The sequence below is a fragment of the Pseudorca crassidens genome, chromosome 11 (genome assembly GCF_039906515.1).
Source record: "Pseudorca crassidens isolate mPseCra1 chromosome 11, mPseCra1.hap1, whole genome shotgun sequence".
Classification (NCBI taxonomy): Eukaryota; Metazoa; Chordata; class Mammalia; order Artiodactyla; family Delphinidae; genus Pseudorca; species Pseudorca crassidens.
Window position 1 is genome coordinate 6,010,637 of NC_090306.1, and position 19,020 is coordinate 6,029,656.

Consider the following 19,020-nt stretch of genomic DNA (forward strand, 5'->3'; position numbering starts at 1 on the left):
GCGCTTTCACTGCCGAGGGCGCAGGTTCAATTCCTGGTCAGGGAACTAAGATCCCACAAGCTGTGTGGCACGGCCAAAAAAAGTGTGTGTGGGGGGGCGGAATGTGAGGGAAGGCGGGGTGGGGAGAAAGACATGTACCCCGGTGCCCCCCAGTAGAGGCCAACCCGCCAACCTGCCAGCTCTTCCAGCTTCATTCAGCTCCCTGAGCTGTGTTCCCCTCTGAGCCTGTCGCAGGCAGGGGTCTCCTCTCCACAGCGCAGAAGGGACCAGGCAGGCTGTGAGACGAACCATCTGACGAGGCCGGAATGGAACAGATAGAACACAGGAGTCCGGCCTCCCACCCGCCACGTTCCTGCGGCCACTCCTCCAGCTTCTTTCCCTGATAACGTCTCCTCCCAGACAGGCTGGAGACCCGGCCCTGGGGCAGTGGCGGGTGGAGGTTGGATCTCAGCCTCGAGACAAGTGAAAGGGTTAACGCTCCTGTGTCCACTGGCCTAGTGTAGCCAGCTCTCTCAGCGCCTGTAAGTCCGGGCTTGCCTCTGGTGTTCTCTCAGTTTCCATTCCTCTCTTACTCCTTCCACTTGGGAGGACACCCCTGGCACCAGCAGTGTGTGGGGTGTCATTTAATACTGCCAGTAATCAGCACCTCCTTTACTGGCTCTCTTTCCCTCATGGCTACTCTTGTCATCCCTGAATCCCTCTCTCTCTCTCTCTCTCTCTCAGACACACACACGCGCACACACACACACACACACACACACACACACACGAGGAATGGGAAAAAGGGCTTCTGTCCACCGCAATTCCTGCCCCACACAACTTCTCTCCCTAAAATGGATCCAGATCAACTGGGAGGCAGGAAGCAGGAGGTAGGATGCAGAGAGCTGCAGGTGCCAACAGCCCTTCTGAACTAACAGAGCAATCGCATAACAGCAAGCTCAGAACAAGAGAATAGTGGAGGGCAGACGAAATTAGAAAGTATCAAAGGATAAAGATTCCTCTTCCAGATCAGAGTCATCAGAGTCGAGGATTGGAACACTTCAGATCATTTGTGGGTTTAATATGCCAGCAAAGAGAGGAGAGAGATTGGACACCCTTTCCCCAGTGATACAATGAGAGGATGTCTGTACACTTCACTGCATAGCCATTTTTTAAAATAAATTTATTTATTTATTTTAAATTCATTTTTGGCTGTGTTGGGTCTTCATTGCTGCGCGCGGGCTTTCTCTAGTTGCGGCGAGCGGGGGCTACTCTTTGTTGTGGTGCGCGGGCTTCTCATTGCGGTGGCTTCTCTTGTTGCGGAGCACGGGCTCTAGGTGCGCGGGCCTCAGTAGTTGTGGCTCGTGGGCTCTAGAGCACAGGCTCGGTAGTTGTGGCGCACGGGCTTACTTGTTCTGCGGCATGTGGGATCTTCCCGGACCAGGGCTCGAACCCGTGTCCCCTGCATTGGCAGGTGGATGCTTAACCACTGCACCACCAGGGATGTCCCCGCATAGCCATTTTACAGAAGGAAGAACCAGGACAGGGTGGCGGGCTGGAGGCATTCAGGCCTGCTCCCCCCACCTCTCCCCCCACACTGGGTCTTCAGCTTCATGGGTGAGAAGACAATGACCACACATCCATGGACACTTCTCATTCCATGTCGGCGTTTCTGTCAGATGATGTGTCCTGATCTGGGAATGTGAAAATGTGCCCTTTATTTTGCTGCCGGCTGTAGGTGCTGGGACGCCCTCCTGAAGCCTTCAATGTGGCTGTTTGCCAGTGAAGAGCGTGGGCGCCCCCATCTGATACCCCTGTCCTCCCAAGCCCCAGACTTGGTTAATGGGAGAAGTGTTGGGTCAGCCTCAGCCTGGCACCAGACGCCATCCTTCGAGCAAAGGTGAAGTCCAACCTTCTACCAGATGGCTGGAGCCGGCAAGCAGAGATAAGGGTCACACTTTGGACTCCACAGCCAGAGGTGGGGGCAGAGCCCCCGGGGTCCGTGAACCCCGACACCCCTTCTGCTGCGGGTCCTGCTCCCCTGCCTGGTTAAAGGAGGAAGACGGGGCCGAGACCAGGGCAGTGGGGGGCTAGTCAGTCACTCACAGCACGCGCAAAGCGAGGTGGGCACCTGCTGCGGGTCACTCAGTCATCACCGCCGCCCGGCCGGGGGGAGGGGGGCGCGGGGGGTTTGCAGCGCGGGAGAGCGGCGGGCAAGCCAGGGTGGGCGGCGACTTCAGAGGCGAGGGGAAGCGGGGACGGGTCCCTGCGGAGCGAGCCCTCCTCGGCGGGGGAAGGTGGTGGCCGCAGCCCGGGCAGAGCCGCTCGGTCCCCAGGGCCCCATGGGCGCCCACTGCGCCACGGGTCCGGTGCCCGCGGGAGAGGGAGGAGCCAGCCCGACGCCCCGCCCCTCCGGCCCGCCCCTCCCGGCCCGGCCCCGCGCTGCGCTGTACTGGCCCCGCGGGCCGCTCGGTCCCAGACCTGGCCGGGCCGCGAGGTGGGCATCGCCGGGGGAGCAATCGGCGACCGGGGGGCTGGCAGCGCGGGCAGCGGGCGCCGGGACACCTGCGGACACAGGTGAGTGGCGGGAGGGCGGGGGCGGGGCGCCGGGGCTGTGGGCGCGGGGCCGAGAGAAGGGGAAGCCGGGTCAAAGCTCGGAAAGGACCCCGGGGAGGAAGAGGGACTCAGAGCCCTAGGAGGGAGGATTATTGGGAGGGGGCCCGGGAGACAAGGAACGTTGTCCCCTGCTCATAAATCAGAGGAAAAGTAAGGGGCGGGCTGCGCGGGATTCTGGGGCCGCCTGGAGGGAGACCAGCACCTGCTTAGGAGGTCTCTCCTCTCCAGGCCCTGCCGCCCCAGTGAGCGGGTCCTCTATCAGGTTTAGGGGGAGGGGATGGCGCCCCGCGCGCGAGGCTCCCAGCCCCACGGAGGAGTTCCCACTGGCTGGGGAAGACCTAACAGAGCCTGCTCCCCCTCGGCTCGTCTGTAAGGCCAGCGGCCGGATAGCTGTCTGTGGCCTGGAGGGTCCAGGTAAGGGGTGGGGCAAGCTTTTCAGTAAAAGACCAGATAGTAAATATTTCAGACTCTGAAGCCGCTGTGGTCTCTGTCACAGCTAGCAGGAACGTAGTCACAGACAACTGGCCAAGGAGGCGATGTGGCTGTGTTCCCCTAACACTTTATTTATGGACGTGGAAATTTGAATTTCATATAATCTTCATATGTTGTGAAATATTATTCTTCTTTTGACTTTTTCCAACTATTTAAACATGTAAAAAACATGCTTAGCTTGTGGGCTGTGCAAAAACAGGTGGCAGGCGGGGCTGCGTCCAACGGGGCCCGTCCAGCTCGCCACCCCAGACACTCATCCCCCACTCCCGTGTTTGGAGGAGGGGAGGGTGTAGCTAGGTGCAAGGGGCATCCTGGATGCCTGGGGGCCTCCAGGAACCGAGGGACCCTTGCTCCCAGCTACTCTTAGGACTTCAGCATCCTTTGAGGCCAGGGTGGGAGCTGGTACCCCAAATGCGCAAATGTGAGGGAAGGGGCATGGTTCCAAGGGGCTTCCTACCCAGCATGTCGGGGTGTGCCCAACCCCCACCAAGTAGTAGATGAGGCAGCTGTGCTCTCCCACCAAGTAGTCTTGGCCTTCCCTCTCCCCTTCCCTCTCTTCCCCTCCCCCTCCCCTCTCTGTCTCCAGCCTGGCGTTACCCACTGATCAAGGCTGGCCCTTCCATTCCTTATTTTCTCTCTGCAGCCTCAGCGGGTCCCTTTCTCCTGAACATTGGAGTTATGACCCTTGGGAGGTGACCCAGGAGAGAAGGGATGCACGCCTTTGGTCCTCCCAATGGGGGTCGCCTCCAAGGACTGGTGGCCTCCCGCATTGAGACCTATGGGGGCCGGCTTCGGGCCTCCACCCTGAGTACTCCTGGTAGCCTCTATCCCCGAGGAGGCCCCGTGCTGGTGAGTCCAGGCTGTGTCCCAAAGGTGACCGGGGTGGGGCAGGGGGGAGGACACCCAGGCTTTCAAGTCTCTGTCCCCTTGCCAGGCCTTGGACTGCTCTGTTCTTAGCCCGCACCCCTGCCTTCTTTCGTGGGTTGTGAGGGAGAGGATGGCCGTGCTGGGCCAGGCTCCCGGGACTCCACACCCATCCCAGACAGATGGGGCAGGTGAGGCAGAGAGCCAGGAGGGGCCAGGCCCTCAGTGCTGTTAGACTGGTCACAGGCACGGAGCTGGTGGGGAAGGTCACCAAACCCAGGGTTTGGCACCTCCCAGACTCCCACCTCTACTTGCGAGGAGCTGGTGGGCTCCTTGAAACCTGCCTCCCTCTGAGTCAGGCCTGGAAGAACAAAGGTTCAAGGTGTTCCTACTCTACAGGTGGGGAGGGGTGTGAGGGCCTGCCCACCTCCACCCCAGCTCCACCCTCCTGGCGGCCTCCAGTGCTACCAAAGAAATGGGCATGGAGGCGCAGCAGTCTTTCCCTCAGCCTCCAGGCTCTCCCTCCACCTTGAGGTCAGTTCTGCTTCGGCCGAGGGTATCCCCTGCCTGACTGGAGGAGGGTTTGGCCCTGGGAGGCAGCTGAGGGTGGGAAGGGAGACTAGGATGTCTGTGGGGTAAATCAGGCCACGGGCAGATCAAGGAATGTGACCAGGCCTGCCCAGGAGGAGACTTCTGGGCCAGGCCTCAGCTTCGCACACGGAAGGGCAGCCACTCCCAGCTGGAGGGGACATGCCCCGGGGAGGAGGCCGCACGTGTGAGGGCCCCCATCCCCACGTGCGCAGGAGGCTGTGAGGGCCCCAGAATGCGTGTGCACCGGGCACCGTGCAGGCACGGCCGTGGTGCAGGGAGCACACACGGGAGTGGGGCTGGAGGGGGACACCGGGACACACGCAGAGCCTGGGCATGTGCGTGCCAGAGCTGCTCTGCACAAGGCCCCTGGGCGCCTGGGCCCGGCGGCCCCTGCCTGGCTCAGTGGCCTCCCTGGAAGTGGCTACTGTGACTCAGGGCCAGAGCGGCTCTCACCAAACTGGTTTGAGGGGAGAGGTGAGCCGGCCCAACTTGCTGGTGTAGGGGATGCTGTCCAGAGCCAAGCCAGGCCCCACTGCTTGTCTGGGACTTCTGTGGGGAGAGAACACCCCCAGAACTCCTCCATTCCTCCTCCAGGATCCCAGTGGCCGACACCTCCAAGGCTATGTCCCCTTTACCAAGGGTTCTGGCCCGGCCCGAGGCCTGTCTCCCCTGAGGCTGCGAGAACCAGAGCCTGAGAAGAGGCATGGAGGCCACTTTGGGGCTGGGACACCTCACTTCCCCAAACTCAAGGTAAGGGGTCCCTCTCCTCCCATCCCCAAGCTCACAGCCTGAGCTGCGACGTCCTCCAGAGACCATCAGAGCTGAGAACATGGGAGCCCCTCCAAGAAGCAGGGTGCGGCTCTGTCTAGAGACCCTCTCAGGGGAGCATCTCTAAGCCAGGCTGCCTCGTAATGATGTCCGTTTGATGGGCAAGTGTCAAAATGTTCCTGAGACCACTGGTTCCCTAAGTGCCGTTCTGGTCTCCACCTGAAGGTCCCTCTGAAGGGTTCTGTCTCAGGAGAGCCCTGGAAGCTATCTTTCTGGTCAGGGAGCCCAGGTCAGACCCCTCTGTCCAGGGACCTTTCTGCAGACAAGGTGCCTCTCCATGCGTGTTCCGGCCACACCCTGTACCCCGTAATCCCAGCCAGGATTGATCCTCGTCCCTCGGGCCTGCAGGTCCTCACTCAAGCTCAGGGCAACTTGCCACCACACACACACACACACACACACACACACACGCACGCACGCACGCACACACGCAGCCCTTCCCGGGCCAGGAAGTGGCCAGGACTAATCCCCTCTTGGCGCCCCCAGGAAGTCACCAGAGCCCATCAGCTGGAGATGAGGCTGCACACGTTCAGCATGTTTGGGATGCCCCGCCTGCCCCCAGAGGACCGGCGGCACTGGGAGATCGGAGAGGACGGTGACAGCAGCCTGGCCATTGAGAAGTCCTGGAAGGAGCTGGTGCCTGGACACAAGGTGGGCCCGGGACACAGTGTCTGACCCCGTGGGGTCCTAGACACACACACACACACACACACACACACACACACACACACACACACACCCCTCACCTCTGCCCCGGAGGAGGGAAAGGCCTTGGGAAGTGGGGTCTGCAGGGACAGCACTTGGAGGCATCTTGCTGTAACTTCAGATCCCGGCCCCGCCACATACTAGCGAGACCTCGGTCAAGACAGCAAACCTCTCTGCGTCTCGGTGGCCTCCTCTGTGACCTGGGGATAACGCCCCCTACACACTGGAGGATTGGTGGAGGGTTAAAGGCTTTCTGTGCAGTAGATCTGGTAGCATTCAGCAGATGGCATCTGCTGGTCTTGTCATCATTCCCCAGCTGAACCAGCCCTATCCCCACCCAGGAGATGAGCCGGGAGCTCTGCCACCAGCAGGAAGCGCTGTGGGAGCTACTGACCACCGAGCTCATCTATGTGCGGAAGCTCAAGATCATGACGGATGTGAGCCGCCCTACCCCCGCCACATCCCCGGCAGCCCCGCCCCCGGGCCCCATCCTTGGCCCTTTACCGTGTCCCTCGAATCACTCCCCCCACCCGGTTCTCCAGACCGGAAGGGGCACGGCTGTTGGGGAGAAGGGGCAGGACATCAAGATTCCCCTGACCTGAGACCCGCCCGGGGTCTTGGGAGAGAGGCTCGTGGTATGAAGGTGGGGGTGGGGATGCTGTGAAGGGCTGGCTAGGCTGGGGTCTGAGAGGAGGAGGTCAGACGCTGAAAGCCCTCCCTGCATCCAGCTCCTAGCCGCCGGTCTGCTGAACTTGCAACGAGTGGGGCTGCTGACGGAAGTGAGTGGGCACTCGGGGTGTGGGACCCAGGGAGTGGGGGCGGGGTCACAGAGCGGAATTGCAACCCCCATTTACCCTGCCCTCCCCACTCCCCTCCTTGCCCTAGACCCCAAGCAGGCTGCAGGTCCCACCCAGCCCCTGCCACTCGGGCTTAGCCGTCCCTGCCTGCCCACTGCCCGTGCTGCCCGCAGGTCACCTGCCGAGGCATGTTCCGCTCCCTCCTCCAGGTGTCAGCTGAGACCCTGTTTGGAAATGTCCCTAGCCTGATCCGAGCCCACCAGAGCTTTTGGGAAGAGGTGCTGGGGCCCACCCTGGAGGAGACGCGAGCCTCGGGCCAGCCTCTGGACCCGGTCAGCCTGCAAAACGGCTTCCTGTCGGTGAGGCGGGGAGAAGGGCCCCATCTGGATGGGGCAGGACTGGGAGAGCCCCAAGGGGTCCTGTCCGCTGGAATGCTCATACCACTGGCACCCTGCCGTGACTCGAGGGGGTCCAAGGGCACGACCCCTACCCCTAAATACCACCTCACCTCTTCCCTCCATTCCACCAGTATGACCTCTGTCCCGAAGGCCCTTTGGGCTTCTGGAGCGCCCAGAGGGAGGGCAGCTATCTCAGGGAAGGGCTACACCTAAGCTCTCATCTACCGTGAAATCTTATGTCCGGGACAGAGACCCATCCACAAGCAGCAGGGGCCTAAGCGACTTGTCCCTCAGGGGCCTGGGGGGAGGGGAGTGAAAGGCCACAGGGTACCCAGGGCGTGAAGGGTGATAAGAGAAAGCAAGAGGCCCAGGATCTGACTTCCTCCCAGTTCACTGGCCAGGGAAACGTGGCCTTGCAGAATTGGATTGGGGTAGAGAGGCAGGGGGACAGTCTCCTGGGGCCGTTGGTGGCCCTCTTCCCCAGGAGCAGGGCTCTGGGCAAGCCTCAGGTCACCACCCCGTGGCTGGGCTGAAATGGGATCCGCAGTGCCCTGAAAACGGTCCAGCTAAATTATTGATGGCGGGTGAGGTCCAGAGCAGTGGGGCGTGGCGGGGGCTGGGGATGGAGCTCAGAGGGCGGCAGCGGGTCGGCCCCTCGGGACCTCAACTCCTCCTTGGAATCCAGAGAGGGGGGCTGGAAGTGGTGGGGGGTTGGGATTGGCGGGAGCTGGACTAAGGATCTAGGCCAGGCTCCTTCCCCTGCCCGGTCCCCGCCCCACACCTGTCCCTCCAGTTCAGCCAGCGCTTCCAGCCCTACGTCCTGTACTGCCTGCGAGTGAAGCAGACCATGGCCTACGCCTGGAAGCAGCAGGACAACGACCCTCTCTTCCGCACCTTCCTGCAGGTGGGAGAGGGGCTGCTGGGGAAGGGGGATGCGGCGGACCTTGCTCCAAGGCTGAGGGTATCCCCGGGGCGGGGCAGGAGGGTGGCTTGCAGCCCCCTGACCCCTGCCCACCTTCCCTGGCAGTGGTGTGAGAAGCACAAACGCTCGGGGAGGCAGACGCTGGGGGACCTCCTCATCAAGCCCCACCAGCGCATCACCAAGTACCCACTGCTGCTCCAGGCTGTGCTCAAGAGGACCCCCGAGGCCCGCGCCCGGGAGGCCCTGACCGCCATGGTAGGGGCCACTGGGGCTGTACCCTTGGGAGTTGGGGGCTGGTGAGTGGGGACACATCTCCAGGGACTCTTGAGGTCTCTTTCCTTACGTTTGTGTGCCGGCGTGGCACTGATGTCGTTGTCTGGGTGGGATGTACAGACGAGGAGCTGAGCTGTCCTCCCTCCACACCCCACCCTCACCTAGATCGCGGCGGTGGAGTCATTCCTCCGACACATCAACAAGCAGGTGCGCCAGCGGGAAGAGCAGGAGAGCTTGGCGGCTGCAGCCCAGCGCATCGGGCCCTACGAGGTCCTGGAGCCGTCCAGCGAGGAGGTGGAGAAGGTGAGAGAGGCGGAGGGAAGGGGGCGTCCAAAAAAGCAAGGCCCCCAGGAAAACGGATGAAGCCGAGGCCTGCAGCGGGAGAGGCAGAGGTGCCGTGGGCCGTGTGCCATCCTTCCTTCCCGAGGGTGAGGGTCCCAGGGGCCAGGTGCAAAGGAGTGAAACGAAGGCACTGGGATGCTTCCTGTCCTCCAAGAGGCAGGATGCCCAGGGCCCCGCTCCTGTGCTCTCTGCACCCCTCAGAACCTGCGTCCATTCTCCACGCTGGACCTGACGGCCCCCATGCTGGGGGTTCCTTCTGAGCACACCAGGCAGCTGCTGCTTGAGGGGCCTGCGCGCATGAAGGAGGGACGAGAAGGGAAGGTGAGGGGGCTGTGGGAGGAGCGAAGAAGATGGGAGAGAACTAAGAGAAAGAAGGGAGAGACGGTGGGACACAGGATGCGTCAGGAGGCTGGGAATGGGAGAAAAGGGGTGTGTGTGTCTGTGTGTGAGTTTGTGTGTGTGTGTTTGTGTGTGTGTGTGTCTATGTGTGTCTGTGTGTATCTGTGTGTATATCTATGTGTGTGTCTGTATGTGTCTATGTGTATATCTATGTGTGTCTGTGTGTGTATCTATGTGTGTCTGTGTGTGTGTCTGTGTGTCTCTGTGTGTCTCTGTGTGTATCTATGTGTGTCTGTGGGTGTCTGTATGTCTATGTGTATGTCTGTATGTGTCTATGTGTGTATGTATGTGTCTGTGTGTGTCTGTGTGTCTGTGTCTGTGTGTGTCTGTGTGTATCTGTGTGTATATGTGTGTGTCTGTATGTGTCTATGTGTGTGTGTGTATCTATGTGTGTCTGTATGTGTCTATGTGTGTGTGTCTATGTGTGTATCTATGTGTGTGTCTGTATGTGTCTCTGTGTGTCTATGTGTCTCTGTGTGTATGTGTGTCTGTGGGTGTCGGTATGTCTATGTGTGTGTCTGTGTGTGTCTATGTGTGTATCTGTGTGTGTCTATGTGTGTATCTATGTGTGTCTGTGTGTGTGTCTGTGTGTGTCTATGTGTGTCTGTGTGTGTGCCTTTGTGTGTGTGTCTGTGTCTGTGTGTGTCTCTGTGCGTGTCTGTGTGTGTGTCTGTGTCTATGTGTGTCTGTGTGTGTCTTTGTGTGTGTGTCTGTGTCTGTGTGTGTCTCTGTGCGTGTCTGTGTGTGTGTCTGTGTCTGTGTGTGTATCTGTGTGTGTGTCTGTGTGTGTCTCTGTGTGTATCTGTGTGTGTCTGTGTGTGTCTATGTGTGTGTCTTTGTGTGTGTCTGTGTCTGTGTCTGTGTGTGTCTGTGTCTGTGTGTGTCTCTGTGCGTGTCTGTGTGTGTGTCTGTGTCTGTGTGTGTCTGTGTGTGTCTTTGTGTGTGTGTCTGTGTCTGTGTGTGTCTCTGTGCGTGTCTGTGTGTGTGTCTGTGTGTGTTTGTGTGTGTCTGTGTGTGTTGGGAAGAGGACGTGGTTCTGGCTTTGCTCTGCTTGCTGGCATGGCCCTGAGTCAGCCACTTTCCTACCTGTAAAGTGAGAGATGGGCCCAAAGCAGCACGGCTCCCAGCTGTCCTATCCCACAGCTCTGCACCCGCCCACACACCCACGCGTGAGCCCCGACCCCTGTCCCGCCTGCTCCCTGCTCCAGCTGACCCTCGTCTCTCTCTTCGCTTGCCCCCAGCTGGATGTGTACCTGTTCCTCTTCTCTGATGTGCTCTTGGTGACCAAGCCCCTTCGCAGGGCAGACAAAGCCAAGGTTATCCGCCCGCCCCTCATGCTGGAGAAGCTTGTGTGCCGACCGCTCCGAGATCCGAGTATGTCTTTCCTGGGGGGAACTTTTCCTTCTCCCTTCCCATCGGCTGGAGAAGGAGAGGTTGGGAAGGGGATCAGATAAAGTCCAGCCCTGGAAGCAGACCTTCTCCTCCACCCAGGCAGCTTCCTGCTTATCCACCTCACCGAATTACAGTGTGTCTCCAGCGCCCTCACTGTGCACTGTCCCAGTGCTGCAGACCGTGCCATGTGGCTGGAGAGGACCCAGCAGGCCCAGGTATGTGAAGCCAGGTGTGGGAGCAGGGGGATGGCGGGGCCCCGGAGCTCAGATCCGGTGCACAAGAGTGGAGGAAGGGGAGAGAGAGGGTGGGGTGCACACAGCTTCAGACTGGACCTCCTGCCCCTCTGGTGCACCCTCGAGAGGGAGACACAGCCTTGACCAACCTTAAGAGCATGGAAGAGGGATTTCCCTGATGGTCCAGTGGTTAGGACTCCACGCTTTCACTGCCGAGGGTGCAGGTTCAATCCCTGGTCAGGGAACTAAGATCCTGCAAACTACATGGTGTGGCCAAAAAAAAAAAGTATAAAGAAAAAGAGCACAGAAGAAAGCCTTTGGCCAGCTAGGGTACCAGTCCCTGGGAGAGCCAAGATAGCCTCCCCTGAAGGTTCCGAGGCTGTGAAACAATTAACTGCTGAACTTGAGCTTCCGTTCCGCGAACATGAACGGGGCACCTGCTGGTGCACACAGGCTGGGTGCTGGGGAATCAGAAAAGCATATAATGCCATTTCTTCCCTCACAGAATACACGCTGCAGCCTAGCTAGACAGACAAGTATACAAATAACAGAAACGTGTGGACGGAATGGAGTTAGGACAGGGAAGGGAGTGGCTCACTCTGTCTGCTGGGTTGGCTGGGAGAGGGACAGTGCAGAGAACAGAGATGCTTCCGAGGACAGAGGAGGCTTCGCCGAGGAGCTACTTTCTGAGCACCGCGGGCGGATATCTAGGAGCACGTCAGGGGAACAAGGTGGGCAGGAAAGGCATTCCAGATGGAGAGCAGAGTGTGCGAAGGTCGGAAATCGGAAGCAGTTGTGTGTGTTGAGTGCACCGTCAGCTGAGTGGTTGGCGTTACCGGGGCGGCACAACGGCAGAGAGGCCAGGAGGGAGGTGCTACCAGATGGTGCCCGTCCCTGGATGCCGCGCCGGGGAACTTGAACTTTGTCCTGCAAGTGACACAGAGGCGGTAAAAATGTTAACTAGTGGAGTGGAGTGATGCGGGGGGCAGATTTATGCAAGAAAAGCCCAAGGAGTTCAAAAGGAGGGAGACCCGGATGGGGCCATATTGGTTACTGCTTTGGTGCCGTAAAGCAACAGAAACATTCCCTCACGGTTCTGGAGGCGGGAAGTTGAAAATCAACATGGCAGCCGGGCAATGCTTCCTCTCCACAGCTCTAGGGGAGCATCCTTCCCGGCCTCTTCTGGCTCCTGGGGGCTCCAGGTGTTGCTTAGCCTACGGCAGCATCGCTCCACTCTCTGCCTCTATCTTCACGTGGTCTTCCTCTCCATGTGTCTCTGTGTCCCAACCTCCCTTTCCTGTCTCTTAGTAAGACACCGGTCATTAACCCAAAATCCAGGATGACCTCATCTTGAGATCCTGCACTGAGGGTCTATGCACATCTGCAAAGACCCTTTTTCCAAACAAGGCCACTCACATTCACAGATTCTGGGGGTCAGGACCTAGACCCATCTTTCTGGGGCCACTATTCAACCCACTACAGGAGCAGAATTGCCAAAGAAGAGGGAAGATTTGAGTTGGACTTTAAGGATGGGGAAGACCCTGAGCAGAAGACTCAAGGGAGAAATTGGGTTGGATTTATTTGGGGGACAACCAGCATGTCTGTCTGAGTCTGGAGGGAAGGGTTTTGTGTGGAGCCAGTGATGAAACGCCAAGTTCTAGGGGACCCCAGGGCCTGTAGAAGAGGGTGCGCTGGACGAGTCTGAATTGAATTGGGTTGGCAAGTTGACACCAGAGCCACCATAGATTCTTTGAGCAAGGGAAGGTCATGGTGAAATCCACGTGTTTTGTCTTGAATTGTCAGGTGGCAATGTGACAGGTGGGCTGGGGGCAGGAGAGATTGGTGGCAGGAGATTTCCCGTACTAGTTTGGGTATGAAACATAGAGGTTGAGTGCCACGGCCTTAGGGACATGGTGCAAAAAAAGAAAAGAAGAAGAAAGGAGCTGAAGAAGAAAGAAGAGACAGGTGAGCCTTAGGGAGACCGATAGAAGCCTCTACCGGGCCCATGGTTCAGACCCCAGCTCTGCCTCTTACTAGCTGGGTGACCTTGGGTGAGTTATGTGGCCTCCCTAGTCTTCCGTTTCTTCACCTGCAAAATGGATATAAATAATAACAGTCCTTGTCTCATAGGGAAGATTCAAAGAAACCATTCAGATTAAGTAGGCAACTTGGTGCCTCGGTAACTCAGGTCCACAAGGACAAAGGATGACTTGCTTCCGAGGTTCTTGTGTGAAAGGCTGCTTTGGCAATGACAACTGAAATCATTAGAAAGGGAAACCTGTTTGTCTAGTTGTTGCTTCCTGGGTGGCGTGGGGCATGGGTAGCAAGGTTTACTTTTAAACAGAAGCACTTTGGAAATGAGGTAATGGGAGACAGCCAAGTGGAGACCTTTCAGGGGTTTGTGGAAACACAGACTAGAGTTCAGGCGAGAAATGAGGGTGAACTATGAAAATCACTAAGAGAGCAGATCCTAAAAGTTCTTTTCGCAAGGAAAAAAATGTGACGACGGTGACGAATGTTCACTAGACGTCGTGTGGATCACTTCATATGTACACAAATGTGGAATCATTATGTTGTACCCGTGAAACTAATATGTCAATTACACCTCAATTTTTTATAAAAAGAAGAGGCATTTTGAACAAGTTAAGAAATCATAGTGTAGACGATTTCTAAAGAATGCAACTGCACTATTTTTAAAGAGTTTAAATCAAACTCTTTACTCATAGGACTTGCTTTAATGAGCAGATTATAATGATTTGTCGTTTGCACATCAGGTAATTAGGGCTTTGAAACTTTGGAGGATGCGTAAAAACAGTCTTGTCCTTTAAACAATTTTAAGCATTCTTCCCACAGTCTTACCTATGGCATCGTATCAAGATGTGGAGAGCTTATTCGAGAAAAGGAAAACCAGAGCTTAGTCTCTGTTTAAACACTGTATTTAAAGATTCGGAATTATGAGAGTAATAAATAGGAGGTTTATGCCATTAAAAAAAAAAAAAGGAAAAAGGATGAAAGATCTTGAACCTCAAGATCTTGTGTCCTCCAGCCCATCGGGGCTGTCATTTCCTTGGATACCTAAACACGATGGTGACAGCGCCCAGGAAGCCAGAGGTAGGGGACAGGGTGTGGGTCATCTGCCCTGACCCCTGCTCCAGGCCGGATCAGAGTCCCCTCTCTCTTTGCAGTGGGGCCTCCTCTCTACACCATCGCCCCCCAGCCCAAGAAGAGACCCCCCACCTTCTCCTTAGAACCCCCAGGGGAACCACTAAAGATTGCTGGTATTTTATTACACAAACTAATTTAGCCCCCAGGAGTTTTACTCCACGCTAACTGAGGTAGAGAAGGCATTTCCAATACCTAACCAAGCAGCGCACTAGCTCCCCGCGTCCCCTTGCAAAACCAAGAACCCTGAAACTTTGAAATGAGATTGTCCTGCTACTGCCTCACACCAAAGTCTTAGGGAAAATCCTTTTCGCAGTTCCCACCAGTCCTTGTAAACTGAAGAGGGCCGTAGCATACCTGCTGATCCTAGGGGTCAGGGTGTTTTTTCTCCGCCTTACAGAATCGTACATAGGTAGATTTATTCCTAGCGGGTCTGGCTGTATGGCTTCAGCTTTTAGAGAAAATGAGCTTCTCAAGAGGAGAGACACTGAATCTTGGGGAATGCCCATGTTTAGGGGCTGGGAAGAGGAAAATGAACCAGTGCTGGGAACAAGGAGCTATCAGAGACGAGGCCAAGATGTGAACGGAGGAAAGAGGTGGGCTCGGAGGGCCCGCAGCCCAGCTCTCACTCATTATCTGCGTCATTTCGCTCAGCTCCGGCCCCACCTGGGAACTGCAGGGATAATGGGAACCACCTTGCAGGACAGACGGGAGAGTTATGTTTGTAAGCTGCTTGACACGCGCCCGGCACTTAATGGGGGTTCCATACATGTTTATTGTTGTCAACTTTAGAAGATGCCAACATCTTCTAAAGGCCGGGGGTGCCTGGCCGAGGGCACCTTCAAGAGATGGTTTTCGTCCATGATGGGAGACTTGGGGAGGGCAGCGGGTGAATTTGGGAGCCGCTCCAGGGGCAGCAGGGAGAGGAGGCATTTCCTCCCAAGGCTTCAGTTCCCCACCGGGGCAAAGGAAGAAGAACCATGGCGTCGGGGGAGCCCTCCCTTTTCCCGGCTTTGTGGGGCTGTCGCATTCAGGCCCAGGCACCAGTTTCCTCTTCCTTTCCCACCCTGCCCCCAACACGTCTCTCCTCTTACCCAAGCTGTGAAAATCCTCCCAGGGTTGCTAGAGAGCCTTTGGGGTGGCCGGGGGCCCTTCAAACAGCCCGGTCCCTGGTAGCTGAGGTGTCAGGTCCTCCATCCCCACCCCACCCCTTGCCTCCCTGCTTCTTCCCAGGTGGGCCCACGGGAGAGTTTAGTGGAAATGCTTGCATGGGACAGATGTTCCTTCCAGACCACCCCCCAGCCGCCTTCCTCCCAGTTCTTTTCCTCCACACACCATCTCTATCCTGGACATCCCAAAGATAAACTTGAACTTGAGTCATATGGGGCCAAAGGGCATCTCAGCAGGCTGCCCCAGCCCCACCCTGACCCCAAGAGCGGCTCCTCCCACCCTCGTTACTCTGCACAGCTGGGAGATGTGGAAAAGGTCACAGGACCTGGCCTGGTGTGCTGGTCTCCTGCCCCCAGACACCATCATCCCTGGCTCTGGCCGACAGAGCAAGTCTTGTGAGACTGCTGAGAATCCTTGCAGGAGACAGTGACTGGGAAGCCAGGCAGGAAAATTGGAAATACAAGCCTGAGGTCATTTTCCTGTCCCTGTTCGTCCTTTTCTCCAACACGTCTCTTGTACAGACCCAGCTACCCCCCACCCCGTTGTGTTTCTGGAGGGGCTTTGGGAAGGTCCAGAGTTGCCTAAGAATTGCTGGTTCATAGGGTGGGGGGAGGGGCACATTCAAATTACTTAATAACCAGAATGGAATGGGCATCAACCAATCAGAGTAGAGCTTGGGGAGGCGGGGGGTGGGGTGGTGGTGGTGGTGGTGGTGGTGGTCCTAGAGGCCCCCTGCTGTGCCAGATGTTATCCCTCTGCTGCTGGATCTTGGAGGGCAGGGTAGTCCTGGTGAAGGAAGATGGGAGGCTTGGGCAGTAGCCCTTTGCTCACCAGCATGAAAGTACTTCAATATGTGCACAATGATAAGGCCATTCCAGCCAGTGCTGGTACCAGCGCTGCCCCCAGGAGCCTCCACCACCTCTTTTTGCCAGGCCTCCGCCTTTGGCCTCTCCGAGGGTTCCCTTGCCATCCCTCCCCTCCCCCAAGAGAAAGTTGTCCTTTGGTAATTCCTGACCCTTTCTAAGGCTGCCCTTGAAAAATAGTGCAGTTACTGAACTAGGACTCACAGAGAAAGACCCAGCCCCAATTCTGCTTCTCTCTACCTGTGCGCCCTGGACCAAGTCCACTCATCTTTCTAAGTCTTGTTTCCCCATCTGTAAAACTGGCTAATACACTGCAGGCTGATGGTGCGTGTCAAATGACCGCCTGCATGTAGAGGTGCTTCATAAACCACTTCTCAGATATTACTATTTTATTCCGGTGGCGCCTGTATGAAAATGCTAAGGAAGACAAAATATAATGTATATCCTCTCTCCATTCCTCTTGGGATGGTCTTGTTGTCAACTCTGAAGGACAACAAAGTCCTCAACCCAGGACAAAGCCTGCCCCTGCCCACCCTGGTGGTAGGAGAAAGAGTAACCTGAGGGCCCAGCATCATTCAGAGCAATTATGCCACCATCACCACCAATCAGGGAGGACTTCCTGAAGGAAGAAACAGACCAGACCTTGGCTTGCCAAGGGGATGTGAGAGGCAGGAAGAACGTACAAGTAGGAAAAGGGGCCTTATGTTTACCCCACACATCCTAGGACCAGCTCAAGAGTTCAAATACTGGCTCCGTCCTACTTTCCCGCAGCATGACCGTGGTAGTTACTCAACCTCAGAGTCTCTGTTTCTCAGGAGTAAAGTAGGAGCAAAAAAGTCTGCCTCATAGGGCGGCGGTGGTGAAGAGAAAGCAAGATAATATATGTAAAGCACTTAGCGTGGTGCCTGGCATACAGCAGGTGCTCAATAAATGAGAGCTCTTAATGAAAGTATCCCCACCCCAGGTCACCCTGCAAAAGCTGAAGGCAGAGGAGTACATCCAACAGAAGAGGGAGCTCCTGGCCCTCTATCAGGACCGGGACGGGGGGTCCCCAGGCCCCAGGCCCTCCATGCCTTCAGTGGAAGGCTCTGAGAGCAGCACAGAGGGAAGGTAAGACCTACAGGGCGTACAAGGCCTCCCAGAGGAGGGGGGCTGCAGGCAGGGAGGGAGGGCAGAGGAGCCCACAAGGTTGGGAAATGGTATTACAGCTTTTGGGGGGACTGGGACCAGACTGAGGAACCCAGGCTACAGGTTGACACCAGCCGTGCGAAAGGCCACATGAGACAGCCTATGGGGTTAGCCAGCCTAGGGCTGGCACAGGGTGAAGGAAACAGGCACGAGAGGCACAAATTCCCTGAGAGAATCAGGTTCCCCAGGCCGGGGATGGAGAGTGAAGGCCAGTATGGGTTTGCGGAATGTCAGAGCTGCAGGGACCCGGCTAGTTCAAATCCCCAGAGAGCGTGGGAGTTTCACCCAAAATAACAGCTGTTGAGCAGCACGGTTATAGAGAAAAAAAGACTCCATCGCTGGGGGATAACCTCAGGGGAGCTCAGGAAGCACTCAGCAGATACTTGATAACAAGTTTCTGGACTGAGTGCAGGGGCTAAAATGCCTTTAAGGAGCTTATAGTCTAGCCAGTGAGTCAGTGCAGTGTAAAAGTGATACCAAAATAAGTTTGGAGGAGGGCCCATTTCTGGATGGAGGGATCAAGGGAGACTCCCTGGACTTGAACTTGATCCCTCAGCATCTGACTCTGACCATTTGCTAGTAACTGTAGGACTCCTGGGTCCTCGATCGTCATCCCCCAGCTGGTGGTGACGGAAGACACAGATGAAGATGCTCCCTTGGTACCAGATGATATCTCGGACTCTGGCTATGGCACTCTGGTCCCAGGCTCCCCCAAGGCGTCCCACTTTCTGCCAAACCGTCTACGCTCCAAGGTCCTTCGGCGGGACCCTCGCCGCACCTTCTCCACCCTGGACCTCCGAGATGTTCCTTTGCATCTCCAGCCTCCTGACCCCCAAGCTCCCCAACGCCGAAGCACCCCTGAACTGCCAGAGGCAAGTGTCCAAAAAGGAGACAGCCTTCCCAGGGGAGACCCACCGACCTGGTCTGAGGAAGAAGGCGGGACCTCGGTTGGAGAGAATGTGGTAGTGGAAACCTTACATAGGGCCCGACTTCGGTGGCAGCTCTCCCCCTCCCTGACCCACACTGACTCTTCTGGGGAAAGCCCCTGGGAATCCTCAGGGGACGAGGAAGAGGGGCCCTTCCTGGGACCCGGCTACAGCCCCTCCCCTCATCCGCTCTGGGCCGAGGACATGCTCCGAGAGATCCGGGAGGAACTGGCCAGCCAAAGGATTGAGAGAGTCCCCGAGCCTGGGGACAGCAGACCTCGGAAGCTGACTCGGGTCCAACTGCAGAGGATGCGGGGGCTTCACGTCATACGCCTGGACACGCCCCTGTCCGCATCGTAAGTGCAGAAGGGAAGCTGGCGTGGGATGGAGCGGAGGGGAAGGCCAGTATGGAGCCAGAGGGGATGCCGGGGCAGGGGGTTGGCGGGACAACACAGGAGGGCAGGACCAGAGGGGGGTCATGGCGGGGAGGGGCCTTTAGCTTCACTCTTCACCCCATGTCTGCCTACCTGGCACCTGCCTCTTGCCTTTGCAGAGAGGTGTGAGGGAATACCTCCGTAAGAGTGCTGGTCACCACCTCCACCCCTGGATTCTACCTCAAGGACACTTCCCCAGGCACCCTGCCCTTCCTGCTCTGAGGACTGTGGGGATCAAGAGCTGTACACCGATGTGTCACAGACACACCAGAGTCCCACATAAAGTTGTGCATAAAGATGGCCGTCCAACCAGCACTAGATGAGGGCGGGCCAAAGAGAACCTGGCGGGTGAGGAGTCACAGACTGAGCACAGGTGACTCCTCTGTTACTGGGCTGCACGAGGGTGAGGTATCCCCCCGCTCCCCTACTCCGCCAGGATCACGGCC

At 57.3% G+C, this 19,020-nt stretch overlaps 1 protein-coding gene across 12 annotated transcripts; it reads left to right on the forward strand.

The window, feature by feature from the left end:
• The first annotated feature begins 2,407 nt into the window (after nt 1–2,407).
• PLEKHG6 (pleckstrin homology and RhoGEF domain containing G6) lies at nt 2,408–18,870 on the forward strand. 12 transcript variants are annotated; one of them, XM_067695493.1, is made up of 18 exons: nt 2,418–2,556; nt 2,824–3,009; nt 3,731–3,936; nt 4,351–4,485; nt 5,137–5,292; nt 5,857–6,021; nt 6,417–6,512; nt 6,804–6,854; nt 7,117–7,231; nt 8,020–8,174; nt 8,298–8,447; nt 8,631–8,768; nt 9,009–9,128; nt 10,448–10,580; nt 10,698–10,813; nt 16,991–17,136; nt 17,795–18,496; nt 18,694–18,870. In XM_067695493.1, exons 3-18 carry the CDS (start codon nt 3,799–3,801, stop codon nt 18,701–18,703), a joined length of 2,526 nt encoding a protein of 841 aa, XP_067551594.1. In that variant the 5' UTR covers nt 2,418–2,556; nt 2,824–3,009; nt 3,731–3,798; the 3' UTR covers nt 18,704–18,870. The 12 variants fall into 12 exon arrangements, with proteins under 12 accessions (XP_067551596.1, XP_067551594.1, XP_067551600.1 ...); XM_067695499.1 differs by having other exon boundaries at nt 17,804–18,496; XM_067695497.1 differs by having other exon boundaries at nt 2,419–2,556; nt 7,082–7,231; nt 8,064–8,174.
• Nucleotides 18,871–19,020: the final 150 nt, after the last annotated feature.